This window comes from Lycorma delicatula, chromosome 1 (genome assembly GCF_047948215.1).
Source record: "Lycorma delicatula isolate Av1 chromosome 1, ASM4794821v1, whole genome shotgun sequence".
In the NCBI taxonomy this organism is placed as follows: Eukaryota; Metazoa; Arthropoda; class Insecta; order Hemiptera; family Fulgoridae; genus Lycorma; species Lycorma delicatula.
The window spans coordinates 116884487-116901325 of record NC_134455.1 but is presented as its reverse complement, the minus strand read 5'-3'; the positions used below and the strand labels follow the sequence as shown (position 1 = coordinate 116901325).

The window sequence follows — 16839 nt, the reverse complement described above, 5'->3', positions numbered from 1 at the left end:
ATAAAAATGAGAAATGATTATAATCTATATTATTATTATTTTTTTTTTAATTTACTCATGGAATAATAGTGATGCAACCATATAAAGATAATAAATTAATTAATTCAGTACACAATAAAATAAAAAAATTAAATTTACCAATTGATTATTTGAAAATTTGTTGTAGCATTGGTTAAATAAATAATAAGTCAGTTTATGTAATTACTATTATTTTTATCAACATTGTAATACTGTTTCTGTAAAAGGAATTTTTTTATTTTGTTATTAATAAATCAGTCAAAAGATCTTTAAATAATTTATTTCTCATAGATCAATGTATTATACAGAGTATTGTGAGAATAGTTCTGCTGTCCGGTTTGATTCAAATAATTTCTTTTTTTTTAAATCTTGTAAAATAACAAGCTGTATAATGTAAACAATGCCTGTATATTTTCTGTTGAGTAATAACCATCCCCTTCTTATACTCTCCGAGGGGTTCCAAGGGTTGTACTAAAGGTACAGTTAATATTTTCTTAGGTTCTGTTCTCTGAAAAGCAACATTCATCACTTTCTGTCTATTCATTTATTGTTATACGACAGTAAGGTCTAGGTACATTTTATTTCTCTTGCTTTCAAATAAAAATTATAAATAAGTAGACCATTTATAAAAAAGTACAAAGTATGAAAATTACAACAATATCAATTTTTTACTTTATCACAACACGTCAACCTTTGTAGATGTGTTAAACATAAAACAAGTTACACACATCCATAATATATGCATAACAAACTTTTTTTCTTTTATTTTAAAGAAAAGTAAAGTTGATACTGATGAAATAAGACATTATTTAGATCTTCATACATATGAAAAGAGTGAACAATAGGTGTATAGATGAGTCAACAATAACTGGGGACTCTTGTCTGTCAGTAGAGCAATTATTTTTACTTTTTATTTATATCTGTTTATTTAATTTTGAAATAAACTTATATTCCTGGCAAGACTGCAAACCACCTCAATCTAACTTGAATCTTTAACTTCTACTTTCCTTATCCTCCTATGATAACTCCAAGACTGTATACAAAACTAAATATAAAAATGTTATTAAATTTATCTATGCTAGGTATTGGAATCAGTTACATGAAACTTGGATCAGTAAACAGTAGTATATATGAAATAAGAATAATTTTGAACAATGCTATAGTGCTATTAATATCAAGTCTCTGTTTAATCAGAATCCAACTACATTACTATATACATTATTTATTGTGTGCAGATCCAACATCAAGATATGTTCTTTATTAGTGACATTCCCTGTGTAATACGAGTACAAGAAAATAGTAATATTAATTAGAAGAATAGTAATTCATATTAATTTGGGTAAAATTATTTCTCATACAGTAATTAAATTATTTCTAATACACAATTATTGTCAAAGGAAACATCCTTACTCAAGGTCTCATTAATTTTGCCATTATTCTCTTCTTAGCTACCTTTCAAAAGGGGTGTTTTTTTAGTTTACCCCTACGAGAATGAAAAGTGGGGAACTCAATTTCTCAAAAACACTAAGTTTGTAACACTCATTAAAAGATAAATATGTATAAAAGATGTTGAGTGGGCAAATTTTACACAACATCTGCTACTATGATTCATTGCCATTAATTGAACTTTATCAATCAAATTAAATCACCAGTATTAGTATTTTAAACAGTTAAGTCTAACTATACTTTTGCTTGTAGGTAAGTAATGTAAGCAGTAATCAGTAAATGTGTAGAGAAATTTAGAAACGTTTATAACTAACATTAATGAAATGATTCACACACTGAATCAGAACATAGAATAGAATGATACAGTTTAGTTCAATTTTACAGTGAATGGTGGAATTTTAGGTAAATTAAGTGATTTTGCATTAGAAATTCACTTGATTTGAAACAAGATGTTTTAATTCTTTTTATTAAGCAATGCGTACGATTTTTTTATATACGACATGCATCAGGGTTGTTCATTATGGTGGTATGTATTATGTTTTACTGGGGATGCTTTAAATTATTGTGCTGTATTTAAAATATGATCTTTTTATAATATACATCATATCTTGAAGATATATTTTAATTTAAATTTTAAACTTGTAACAAGAAACCAAACTGAATTTTATAAGAAAACATTTTTAAAAAACCTTCTAACTCAGTAACTAGAGTCTGGATGAGGGTGATTGGTAACGTGATCAAATATGTTTTGAAATAAATTTTTCAAAAACATTCTGTTGTAGAATTTGATTTGGTTTCTGGTACAAAAGTAAACAATTTTAAATTTTATCATGCCAAACTATCATTCACAAGAACATAGGAAGTGACTGTACATTATTTTTAAGTCATCATTTTTATATAAATATTCCATCTATCTGATAATTCCTACACTAAGCTAACAAAATGGTATAGTTAATGACATGACAAAACAACAACACAAAATGGATACAACTAAATATTTACTGCATTCTGCTGCAGTATACCTTATTAAATACAATTCATTTATTAGAAACAGTGGAAGAAGTAAAAAACTCAAAGAAATTTTTTTACCCAGGTGAATAGCTGCCTCAGCATAAAATTACAATTTTAATTAGGTATTTAATTAGATTGTTTTTACACAGATTACTGAGGAGATGAATTATGAAAGATAATTTAAATAAATTATCAACAAAAAGTGTAACAGAATTGCTTCATCACGTACAAAGCAATATTTATTTAACCCAAAATTATTAATTCCATTTCAGAGCTGTGTTAACAAGTTGATTCATTTTCAAATTTAATATGATGAATGTCAGTGTTAAATAATTAATTAGTAATTATCATTAGCTGTCTTTATCTAAGCTTTCACAGCAGCTCAAATTCAGAACATATTAAGATTGTTTTTTTCTTCTTTAGTATGTTACCGTATGTTGTCTTTAGTATGTTTTTTAATTATATGTTTAGTATGTTAGTATGTTATTGATTTTTAACATTTAAAATTCAGATTCAACCATTCTAAGATTCATTAATTAAATTTATTTTCTCTTTCTCATATCTATAACCAATAAAAATACAAATTAATCCTCTTCATTCCAGCCAGGATCAGGATAATCCCTGTTCCATGATCTCAAGAATCTATACCTCCACCTCTTTATTGAATTTCCTGAATTCATCCTTCCATTAGACAGAGATGTAGACTGCTTGAGGGATTCTGTTTGGGTTCATTCTCTACATGGTTCCTCCTTTATTCCTTATATAGATGAACGAAAAGAACTTTCAAATTTTGTTTATGTCTTTTACAGATTACATTTTTAAAGAATTAAAACCAGACCTTTCTATTTTCTGCAAAATCTTCTTGATAAAAAACAAATTTCACTAGTTATTAAATATAAATTTGTTTATTATAATTGCACATACTGAATCAAAAATCTCTTCAGACTTGTAAAACATTTTATTTGTAATTAATAACTTGCATTACATATTTATAAGAAAAAATAATGAATATTCTGTTCCAAAATACTACATCTTTTAAAGAATGAGAAATCTATAATCTAGATATAACTTGTATGTTTAGTCATCATGTTATTTAAAATCAAATGTTATATGTAATGACAGCCATCAACATTTTAATTTAGAATCAACTTAATTCCACAGAACTTAGTTTTATGGCTACTTTTATTATTGCACTTTTTATGGCCTCATTTTTTCCCCTTGGTAGTTTAATTTTTAGAGAAAGAAATATACAGAAGGTGCAAGATTCAATCAGAACTTTTAATAAATAACCAGTTTTACTTGTAAATTATTCATAAATGAACTAGTTGAAAGTATAATTACTTAACATTTAAGTTGTTAGCTTATGATTTGATCTCACTCATCCTAATCTGTCTTAAACATTTTAAGCTAGACTGTAGTAAAACTATATTAGCAAAGTTTTTTTGAAGACCAATCTTTTTCCTCTAAAAATCATATAATCCATATACAACAGATATCTAGTGAATAATTAATAAATTAGCTGGATAAAAAAGTAAAACAATGTATTACATCCATTATGAGCTATTAATAATTCTACTAATAAGGCAGAAACATTTCTAAGAAAGTAAATTATTAACAAATTTATTTTAAATTTCTTATTGTAGCTCTACTCAACTGCTCAGGTAATATGTATGACCAGTTATGCTCAAAAACCATCTTTCAGCTGTTATTACAAAAATGTCTTCTACATTTCGTTAGAGGTTCCTGATTTTCCTGCTGATTTGGTCACAAATTGAAGAAGTTGCTTCAAGAACACCCTTTTCTTGAAGCAACTTCTTCAACTAATTTTTCATCAAAGAGGTAACAGATTCATTAAAAGGACACATGTCCTGTAATCTGAGCTCAAGCATAGAAAGTACACATTGAGCTCAAAATGCCCACAGAAGCTGTACAATAGGGATACTTATTAAAAAGTTTTGAAACCTATACTCATAAACAAGATCATAAGAAGGATGCTAAAATTGTATCTTAAATAACCCATATTTTACTAAAAGTAGTTCTTGCCATTATTCAAAAGAAGGCTTCCCACTCTCTCCTAAAGTAGTTACTCTGGAATAATAAAATTTGACTGTAGTTGAAGAAAGGTATTATAGACAGGATCAAACATTCTTAAGAGCCATTTATCTCACAGGGGAGTCATAATGGAACCATAGTCTAGCTATGATCTGCCTAAACTCAATAGAATTTAACCATACACATTGTCTACATTTCAACTGGCAATACTAACCATATATATAAAAAATTTCAAACATTTAAATTTTTAGTCCTCTTAAAAGTTTATTCCACATCATACAATTATCAAAATATAGACCCAAACATTTTGCGAGATGTGATACTGGGATTTAATGTAAATTTAAAAATAAATCAGTTGTACTTCATGTGAAAACAAGAGATGTATACACTAGTGTTTTTCTTAGTTTAAAATCTGAATGCAGTATTTTCCACCCAGTGTTCCAGTGAATGAATAAAATTTTGAAGCTTGGCAGATGCCGTAAAGCAAGATGACACATAAATATTAAACTCATCAAATACATGACAGATTTATTAACAAAATTTACATTTTTTTTAATAGTACATATTTTTTAACTTTACAATTTTTTAATTGCAATTGTTTATTTCTGACAAAAAACATGTTAACAACTTCCCAAATTTTACACAGAAATTTCAGTTTCAAGAACTCCTTGGCAAAAAAGTATCTCAAACTGATTTTTCAAAAACCAAACAATTTAATTTTAGTTGAGATTAATGGTTCTTCTTTTCAGTTTTCTTGGAAGAAAACTCATGGCTCTGGGTAAGACAGTAAACTACCATGATCACAGGCTGTCCATGTATTGTCAGTCATTTCCTTCATCTACTATTCCTCTTCCTTATCCTTCATTCTTTCTTTCTTGGATAGATGAAATGAGAATTGTTAACTATAACCAACTTATGGTGCATGTTTATAGTCCATCATAATATTTTGGACTTTATTAAAGATATTATGATGGGCCTTCCATCATGAGCCTTCCAGCAGGACAATTAATTCTTTACTGAGAGTCAGTGAGGTATGAAATATGCCTATGGTATTGCACAGTAATTCTATACCTCTCAGATTATTGCAAAAACAATTATTTGAAATGCTTATTAGGTAAAGTCAGTACTCTACTGCAATTTTAAATAAACATGTATGAAAAGAAAAATAATGTTCTCTTTATCCGTATCATACAACAATGAATTTTTATTTCATATATTCATTTAATTTGGATGTGGTGAATTCATATATATATATATGAAATACACATGTAAAATGTAAGTTCTCACTGATAAATGTAGATCATGAAGTATCACAGGGAATTGTTCTTGGTTCTTTTGACCTTCTCATTGTTTATTAGTGATCTGCCTCAAAATCTTGAACCATTCATTCTCATCCTCTTCATAGATGACTCAACTGTGTTATCTATGCAGAGATAATTTTGTTGTCTTCATATCTACCTGAAGATAGTTATTTAAAAAGACTTGAAAATTCTGTTAGAACACTTAAAAATTCATTTACTGGTTGAATTGTAACCACCTAATTTTAAATATTAATAAAACTGTTGTGTTTCTCAACTAGACATAACATTTAATAACTGCATGATTATAATCCCCTAATGATAATGGTAGTATTTCTGTTAACTGTAGTGCAAAATTTCTTGGTGCAACATTAGACGATAAATTATCTTGAGGTGATTGAATTGATTTCATTTACAACAAAAATCAAACCCTAGGCTTGATATAATTATTAAATATTTATTATGTCTACATATATTCCCAGCTGAACATCATCTCTTTAACATCATCTCTTTGGTGCTCTCTCAGAAAGTAAGAATGAGTTTTCAAGATAGGAAGATGGGCTGTCCGATCTTTGTGTGGCACTCATAAATATTAACTGTGTACACACAGTTATAATCATGTAGGCTGAAAAATATTATCTTACCCCAGTTGTTTATATCCAATTTTTCCTGGAAAGGATACTCACACATTCTTTAATAGTAACAATAACCACCTCTGTCTAGCAAACAACAGAACAGTATTCGTCTAACTTAATATACATATGCTTGCTTATGAAAAAATACCTTACTCTCTTTATTGTCTATTGTAATTCTTAACAAATCTCTATTACCTCTACTGATCTCTATTGTCATTTTTAACAAATTAATTAACCATTTACCAATTTACTTAAAATAAAACAAAAAATGTTTCTTTTCAGAAACAATATTACATTGTCAATGAATTGATACATAGTACTAAAAATATTTTTTTTAAAACTCTATTTCCTTTATTATCTTTATTTAATGTATATGGTCAAATAATTTTTGATGTGATTTATTCTGTTGTTACTTTATGTAATTAGTATCTTTAAGTATTTAATTTAATATTATTTCAAGTTTTTATATTCTCAGTTATTAATATGGACTTTAACCACATCTATCTTTTAACTGTTTTATTTGATGAATTAAATAAAATTAAAATTCACAATATTAATTGTGTATTTTGTGGTGCTCTTGTCATAGTTTTAACCATGATTAATTCAGGAAATCCCTGGAACTCACCCAGCAAATGGTGGATTTTGTCTTTTTTATCCATAAATTCATGAATTAACATACCTGTCTACTCTGACATATATGTACTTTTATTTTTTTGCATTGATCAAAATAAAGGATATATTTATCTATTAAGGGGTTAACATTTTTTTATACGGCAACCCTGGTTTTGGTTTGAGATGAGGATGGTCCTGATTCTAAGTTAAAACATTATTTATTTATTTTCCATAGAAGAATTTATGAAATCACTTTTTATAAATCGCTTTTTCATAGATAGAGGGCTAAGATGTAAATCATAGAGGTTTCTGAATTTAATCATTTTTACTGGTGAATAAATTCTCCTTCTTCTGTATTTTTATAAGCTTACAATTTATTTTAAAATTCAGCATCATATTTTAATTTAAAATAAATATTATTTTTATTTAGTCTATGCACTGGGCTACAATGAAAACAAAGGATCGAATGTTACCAGAAGGTGGAGAAGCATCAGGAGGTAAAATGCCATCAGCTGCAAGTCGTAGAGCATCTGAGGGAGGTGCAAATATACACTGGGGAGCAAGGTCAGGAATGCAGTGGGATTCATCAGCTCCCAATGAAGTTGTCAGCAAATTTCGCAATTATGAGATATAAAATATATAATATGATTTCATGCATAACACTACCTGATTTACAATGACCTTAATCATCAACACAGCACTGTATCCGTACTTGTAGTAGACATAAATAAATGAAAAATAAATATACATATGTGTATCTTAATTATTTTATTTATTGTATTAACATTAATTATATTTGGGATCAATGTTGTTTATATACTATCATTAAATGTATGACTGTTAATAGAATAAATACATATATTTATATATGTATGTTAAAATACAAGTGTTAAACAATCTTGAATCTCAGTGTCATTTATTTATTTATTTATAATTTTTAGAGTTAAAATTGTTTTATTAGTACTGTGTATGTCTTGTGAAAAATGGCAGCTGATAAGTTGGTCCAATGAATAGAATATAGTATACATACAATGAAGATAACTTAACTTTCAGTGATAAAGTATCATAACTATCAACTCTTTTCCTTTTGCAATTCTGAATTTTTTGTTCATGAAGTTATTTGTGTAATATGAAACTACTACTGTAAACCCCCGTTTATCAAATTTATCAAAACTGATATCATTTCAGTTGAACAAATATTCAAGTAATCTGGACAAAAGATATGATTTAAAGTGCTTCTAAATTTTTAATAATTCAACTAATATACCTACTTATCAGTTAACACTTAATTATTTTTTAAATGTATATTTGGCTGTTCTTAAACTACTTTTAAAATATTGTTGTACAGGTCCAACTAGTAACATAATAAAATATAAAAATTATTCAAAAGGTAATCGTTAAATGCATTAATTTTAACAAAATTAAAATTTGCATTAAAAAAAAAAATTATTTTTTGTATAGACTTTTAATAGTAGTTTAAGCTACAATATAAAATATCTGGATAAATCAATAGATACACGCTTACAGTAAATATTTCTTTCATGTTTTGACATGTCTCATTACTGTAAACACTGATTTTCTTTTGGTCTGCAGCACTCTTTGATGCTTTTAAATCTGGTAAACATTTAATTGTCTTTACTTTTATCAGAATAGCATTAGTTTAGTACTTTAAATAGATATCTTCCACCATCACTTTTAAATTAATACAAAAAATCAGTTTCTATGAACTATTTAAAATTTACATATACATCCAGTGTAGTATAAATTCATCTTACATTACCAGACACTAGGCAGTTTGGAAATGTGTGTTTGCTGACCCATTAATATCACACATGAATTTAATATTTTTTTTTTGTAGTAGTGGTTCTATTAATGGTGTGGCTACTGTAAAAATCACTAGTAGTTATATTTTTGACAACCTAACTGCATATTATGACAAATAATGGTATAATAAATTACACTACATTTAAAAAATAGTATAGAATAATATTTTAAGTAAAATTTAATCTTTTATGAATCTTTTTTTACCTTATCTCAACAAAAAGGAAAAGAAATTAACATCCATAAATCTGAGATTTTAGACTAACAAAATTAAAATAAATGGGGGTTTACTAAAGAAACATTTTAATATCCACGTATAAAAATATATTAAATTACCATTTATAGTAAGAAAATTATTTTGTAATTAAAAATAAACATAAAATAACATACATCAATCCTATGCAAAACAAAGTTTAAAAAAAATGTAATTATGTTGTTTAATTTTGATATAATTTTGTAAGAACCATGTGTATCAACAAAACTATTTAAAAACAAAAGAAGTAAATCACATTTAATACTAATAATAAAAATATACAACTTTACATTATTTTATATTTTTTAATAATTTTTACTGAATCAAAACAATTTGTTATTAAAATTAAATTATAATACTTACAAAATAATGTGTAATACTTGTTATATGAATTATTATAAGATATCACCAAAAAACTTTTTAATACGATCAGAAAATATCACACAACTATTGCAAAGCATATAGAATATGAGTGTCATTACTAGTACTATATCTGCAACAGTATTAATGTGATGTAAAATATCAACTCTAATTGGCATATTTGAAATAAGACTTACTGAATGTAATTATAAAAATATGTTGTATTTTTATATTATCTCACACTTAATAATACACATAATCAAATTATAATAATTAAGAATAAAAATCACTTGATACTGTATATTTTATTATTCATAGAGAGAAATTAACACAGTAATTAACAAATGCACCACTCAGAAAACGTGTTACAAAATTTTGTTATTTTGCATCTACTACAAAAAATTATTTGGTTGGTAGTATCAGAAACAAATATATAAAATTAAGGAGTTTTACATTTTCAAATTCTTGATTTATGCATTGACATGCATTATACTTTAATTGAGAATTTAATTAATAGTGTTATAAAATTTAAATATTTACTTTCTTTTAAACAGCTGTTATAATTAATAATAAGAATATTATCTTTTATTATATTTTTAATGATACAAAATTGTATATTTTATAATATTTATTGTATATACTTCTAAAAATAAAGTAAAGAATTAGTTTTATTTTCAATTAAATTTTATTGTAAAATTATTAATTATTTTATAATAAAATGTAATTTTTTATTAAATTTTCTTTATATTTCTTTTGAGACTTTTGAAATAAACTACTGTCATAATAATTAAGTACTAAGTTCTATAAAAAAAGAAGATTTTATCCTTTTAATTATACTTTTATTACTTAAAACAAGAGAGTAAATTTCTTTTCAATGTTACTGCAATTCATTTCACCAAAAATATTTTTTTTTAAGTTTGTTTATAATTATTATTGATGAATTTTTATTTACTTACACCAGGAATCCACTGCTATTAATGAATGATAGGAGTTAAAATTTCTAAATGGAATGTTATTTAATTATTTTTATTGACTAGAAATAACAATATTCTGATGTATATTAAATACAGTTATAAGTAATTAGTTTCATTCAAAGCAAGTGGCAGCTCATTTTTTCTATTTATTATGGCATTTGTCAGATATTTTTATATCATTAAATTACTGTAAGAGAATTAGTTACATTTATTTTGAGAAAACACTGATAAGATGAAAAATTCCTACGGTCATATTGGTTTTCTAACTTTAATTATTTTACTCTTAATTCTAATTTATCAAAAATGAGATGTGTTTTTTGTGTATGAAATGTCTGTTTTGTAAAATTGAAAACAAAATTCATGCTTATTTAAAATTTTTTATTTTTCTTATTTTGTATTTCACTTATAGTGTAAATAAAATTTTAAGAAATATTTTTAAAAGCATTATTTATTTTATATTTTTACTTTTATATGAATAGATATATATTTATATTTTTTCAGATAATGAAGTCTTGAGAGTATAAGACTAATGGGAAGAAATTGTTAAAAATTAAAGAATATCATTGGATTTAGAGTATTGAGAAAGTTTAATTAAAAAATTTTAATAATAATAAACCAATAAACTGAACAAAAGGAGCCATCCATAAATTTGTGTGATGTTATGAAAGAGAAGGGAGGAGGTTAGAATTTTCTCATGAAGGAGATCAAGGAAAGGACTTATGTCCCACTGCAAGAAAACTTTTTAAGTATATATTTCTAATATTTAAGTATTTATTCAATGAAGAATATTTCCTAGTTTGCTTGGTAGAACAAATAGACTTAGCTTCATTATTATTAACTAAATATATCAAGACCTTACAAATCTTGAGGTGGACTTCATGGTACCCAGAGTAGGTGTACACATAATGCTCCAAAGATCATATAATAAACATGTGTGCACATGATAAATATAATAAACACTTCGAACAGTCTTTAGAACCATTCATAATTTAAAGATCCCTTGGAAAGTACAAAATGTTCTAATGTTGATATCCTTGAAACCGAATGAATTTATAAATTATTTGACAGATGTTATTTTATAAATTATCTTTTCCTAATTGTTATTAATTATATCTAATAAATTCATTTTAATCACTTTTCTTAAAATTAATTTTTCAATTTCATCACAAAAATAAAAGTAACTCTATTTGGGCAATCACTATGTAGTTATTAAGATAGCTAATTAAATATTTATTATTATTAATTGGATATTAATTCAACTTTTTTGTGTCATTCATGAGGGTGGTTACATTTGTCATTAATACTATTAGTGATATACGGAAATTTCACAGTTTGTCACAAAGGGAAAAAGAGATCAGAAACTGGTAAAAATATTGTCACATTATTTATAGACTATCCCAAACAAATAAGATAACTAAATGATGGATTAAATTCATCTAGCATAAGCAATTGGTTAGTCTAAAATAAATTTATAGACTTTGCCATCATAATGATATAAAATTTAATATTGCTGGTAACTATATTGAGGTCCAAGATTCTATTCTTGTGAGGTTTCCATACATAAAACAAAAAAATCCTGTTCATGACAGATAATCCTGAGTGATATACTGAAATAAACCTATTGCATGCATTCTACATTCTAGGTGTTACAATATAATATTTCTAGAATTGCACCTCATTAATAATGTAATTAATGCCTAATAGTAAAATATATATTTTTTAATGAAAAACATAGAATATTAAATGACTTTTATAAATAATCTTAAAAACGTGAAAATTAAAGTAATCTAACTTCAGTTCACATTTAACTTACTAGTAAGAAATAAAAATAAAAAGATACCTGCTTTTGAAGCAGTATTAGATGTCAATGGCAAAGCACAACATCTTTTCCTAATATAACATTTTATTATTAGTAAAAGAAAAATACAATATTTTATCAAACAAATTAATTTTTGTACTGATGTAACACTTGACTTACTTTTTCTAGAACCTTTGCCTGATTGTTTATTCACTCATCAGATGATTTCATGCATGAATTATTTTTTATAACGAAAGAATTATCTCTTGAATATGTGATGATTTGTAAATATTTTGACAATCTAATTAATTTTAAAAAAAGATTGATTTAGCAGTAAAATGTACTGACAATCCTAATGTTTCAAAAATATATATATGTATATACTTATACTTCCTGAGTAATATTTTTATATACATTTATATTACATAAATATATATTAGATATTTATATTAATAATATAAAAAGTTGAATATTTTTTCAGTAATTACGGCGAATGAAAGTATTATGGTATATAAAAGAAATAATAATATTCATTTTAAACGGGGGAAAATAGATAAAGTCATCTATTATTATTGTTTAAAAAAAAAAAGTTAAACTGTAAAGAAAATATTTGTTTTATTATTTTTCAACTTGTTGGTGAACATGAACTGTTTACCCTAACAAAAAAAGGAAAACAGTTTCAAGTTTCAAGACATACTATAATTTTTGAGCTTGTTTATATTTATAAATGTGTCCTGTACTTCTAGTTTATAGATCATCAAATGATACTTACTTTAATGTTATATTTAATGAAATAAGTTATATAACGTTGAAAATATATAAATGTTTAATATAATATAAATATATATATATATATAATTGTTGTGTTACTGTAAATAATTCAAATGGACTTTTTATGTAAATGTTATATTTATATGAAATGTGATATGTGTAGTCTATTGTATAGTTTTAATTATGTAAATTTCCAAAGCTACTCGGTATTAAATCCAGAAGAAGATAAACAATTATAAAGATCATCTATGATTGTAATGGTAGAAATAAAAAATATTTTTCAAGCATTTAATTCAAAAAAATTAACTATTTTTTTAAAAGAGTTTTTTATAACATTATGAAGTTTTTAAATATTCCATCAGCTAATTTTAATAGAAACATTCCTATCTGAGGATTTTTTTTAGTTTACATGTACTTACTCACATAAACTCATGAAAGGGAAGGAAGGTATTAAAATAGAGTGAATGAAATGTTGGGGAGTAAATCCACATTCTACTGAGAACTGAAACTTGCTGATTCAGAATCCAACATACTAACTATTACATAACTAGTTAAACTACTATAAAAGCAGACATTTTTGAAACCCATTTTTTAAAATTAAATTAGTTTATGGTTTAAAATATTATAACTGTCAATATTTCATGTAAATTGTATACCAGATTTAATAAATATTTTTTTTGAAAAAGTTTGTATGAAATTTTCTATTCGAGTGAATCACACTTGATTAATCCGAACTCTGTAACACAAAAGTTAGGTTATTCTAAACAAATACTAAAAGAACAAGTTAATACTAATTTCTAAAATGTGTTATTTCTAATATTAAAAAACCATAAATTTTACATAGTACTACTAGCAAAAACTGATCTGAGCTGAATTGAAGAAATGGTGTTAGAAACTAAATGTTTAGTACACTCCACTGCAATTTTTTTTACCTGTTATCCCTTTGATGCAATGAAAAAATTGAAATTGAAATTGGGCATTGTCTGTTGAAACGAAATAAACAAATACTCATACAAACATATTTAAAATCATAGTTACATTATTTAAAAAATAATAAAATATGTAAGTAAAAATGAATTAAATACAAGATAACTTAAATTATATTTATATTAATTCCATTAAATTATTCATACAATAATATGTAGCAGTTAACTGAGTATATAAATAAAAGTAAAATACAATGAAATGTACAAAAACACAAAAAAAGAAATAACTGCAGGTAAGCACCAAACTACCAAAGCAAAACAGTGAGAATCAATATAGCAAGACTCATTTTAAAATAAATAAAAAATTGTGAAAATTCACAAAATCCAATTTCATAAATATTCGACAAATCAGAATTTCTAAGATTTTTGATGAGACCAACGCAGTGTATTCACAGACTACCACATAACAATACAGATGTAACTGCTCAAAATTTTAATGAACACTAAAAATAAAATTCTTCAAATACAAACCTGGTTCAGATATTTCATTCATTTTAAGAATCTTTAATGTTTATGAGATTTGAAGTACTTATTCATTCACTCTAATGCTGTGCCAATTAATATGTGGGTAATTAATAAATGTTTGTTTTTGTTTAAAAATTGTTTCTTTTTCTTCTGGAGAGAGAAAAATAAAAATACTATTACAAATATGGATGTGTGGTATTTAGAGAAACTGGATCTTATAAGGTTAAAATATGTTGCACAAAATCATAAAAAATGCATGCTCATATTTCTCTATTTAAATGTTTATTGTACCATGTCAATTGTCTTCCTGTCCTAATTGATACATTTTAAGTATAAAAAGATTATAAGTCTTAATTTAATTTTGTAAACATATATATTTTCTAGATTGAAAAAAGATATTATACACATATATTAATTTAAAAAAAGTATATAAACATATTGTACATACAAATAAATTAGTGCCAAACCAATTTTAAAATCTCAAATGATGTATATGAAATTAAACAGCATAATATTGAATTCTATGAGCTTCTTTGCAAGGTACACAATAATAATTATAATAACAGTAAAAATGGTAATACAGAGAATAACATTATTATTAATTGATATATTAATGATAATATTCTGAATTATTTATTTATTTAATTACATGTACATACTTACCTCTTTTTTACCACTTAACTCTCTTTTTAACCATCTATACACCATTAACATGCATAGGTAAAAGCAGTAAATAATATTGAACGGACTGTAATCATCACTATTTGCAATTTATAAATCCCTCTATTTCTATTAGAAAAAGTACATTTTAATTTTAGTTTTATTCTGTTAAGGAAGGGTTATGAGGTGATATTATTAAAGTGATTTATTTTAAAATTACAAGCTAATAATAAAGTGTTTGAAATTTTTTTATTACTGCAGCCTAGAGATAAATACCCATTACATTTGTAATATATTTATCACAATAGTTAATCTTCATATACAGCATTCTAATAATTATATCTGTATTTTATTACCAACTGAAGTAATGAACAATATAAAAGAAGTAAAATTAATGAATGTACACATACAATTTTTAAATAAACATGTGTAAACAAATTTATAAATTAATCATTGTTAATAATTTTCCCAAAAGATTAATAACAGATTTTAGCAGAAATATTAACTTTCTGTATCTTTGTATATTGATAAATAAACTCATAATTAAAGGTTTAATAAGAAATTAATACATAATTTAGTAGCAGTATTTATGTAAATTTATGAACATAAAATTAAGCTGATAAAATAATGAAAATGTTAAACAGAAATACATTGGAAACTATCACTCTAATGATTTGAGGATATTAATACCAAAGGAATATATTTTCTTAACTTTGCTATATAGTGAAGAAATGTACTGTTTAATTTACTTGTATTATGCATTTATATAATGACAATTTTGTCAAAATGAAACAACTGTGTGGTGAATTTTCCTTTTAACTAAAAATGTAAATTTAAATGAATGAAGTTATTGATATTAATTTTTTAAGAGAATTTGTTTTTCATGATTTAACTGTAAAAATTTAAGGACTGATAAATTTTACATATATATATGATAGCTCAAATACACTGAACAGGGTAAATAACAGTTAAGTCAAATAAAAAAAGTAATCCTGACTGAATCACATATATATACAGTTTTCATCTAACAACAGATTTAAACAAACTATTAAAAAAAAGATTATTATAATAATAATAGTTATAAAGAAATAATTTTCATTTTTATAATTAAAAGTAATTAAATGTTTTAATAAATTTTAGTATGACATCCTAATTACCTTACTCAAATATTTTATGTTTCAGTCTACAGGAACCTTAAAACTCAGTAATAACAAAACATTCTTTAACATTAAAATTATACATTGCAGTTTCAGGCACTAATATTTTATAATGGTTAAAACGTGATTATTCAATTTTTTGACAAAATGTACATAATTTAAAACAATATTATACTTGTAAGCTATGTTTAAAAAACAATTACACCAACTGTTGTATGAATGTTAAATGGAAATAAAAGTCTACAAAAATACAGTCTGTATCTTTTAAAGTTCTTAAATCCATTCCACTAAAACAATATCAGTCAAAAATTACAGTTTTGTATAAAAAATTATCATAAATTATATATGTCTTTTAACCACATATTTAAATCTACCTGTTCCTGAAAAAATGTTGATTTTTTTTCTTTTGTTTATCCTTATGGCATATCTCATTTTTTGTTATTGTAGAAAAAAAATTGTTTAGGATATATGAAGTACTTATTTATTTTACATCATTATTGCATAACATCACATATGCACAAA

At 24.7% G+C, this 16839-nt stretch overlaps 1 protein-coding gene across 1 annotated transcript in view; it reads left to right on the top strand.

The window, feature by feature from the left end:
* jdp (DnaJ domain-containing protein) overlaps positions 1-16570 on the top strand; it is a 123794-nt gene extending 107224 nt beyond the window's left edge. The window contains exon 4 of the mRNA XM_075359826.1: positions 7503-16570. Coding sequence (XP_075215941.1) covers positions 7503-7706 — 204 coding nt within the window. The 3' untranslated portion in view covers positions 7707-16570. The remainder of the gene's footprint in view (positions 1-7502) is intronic.
* The last annotated feature ends 269 nt before the right edge of the window (positions 16571-16839 follow it).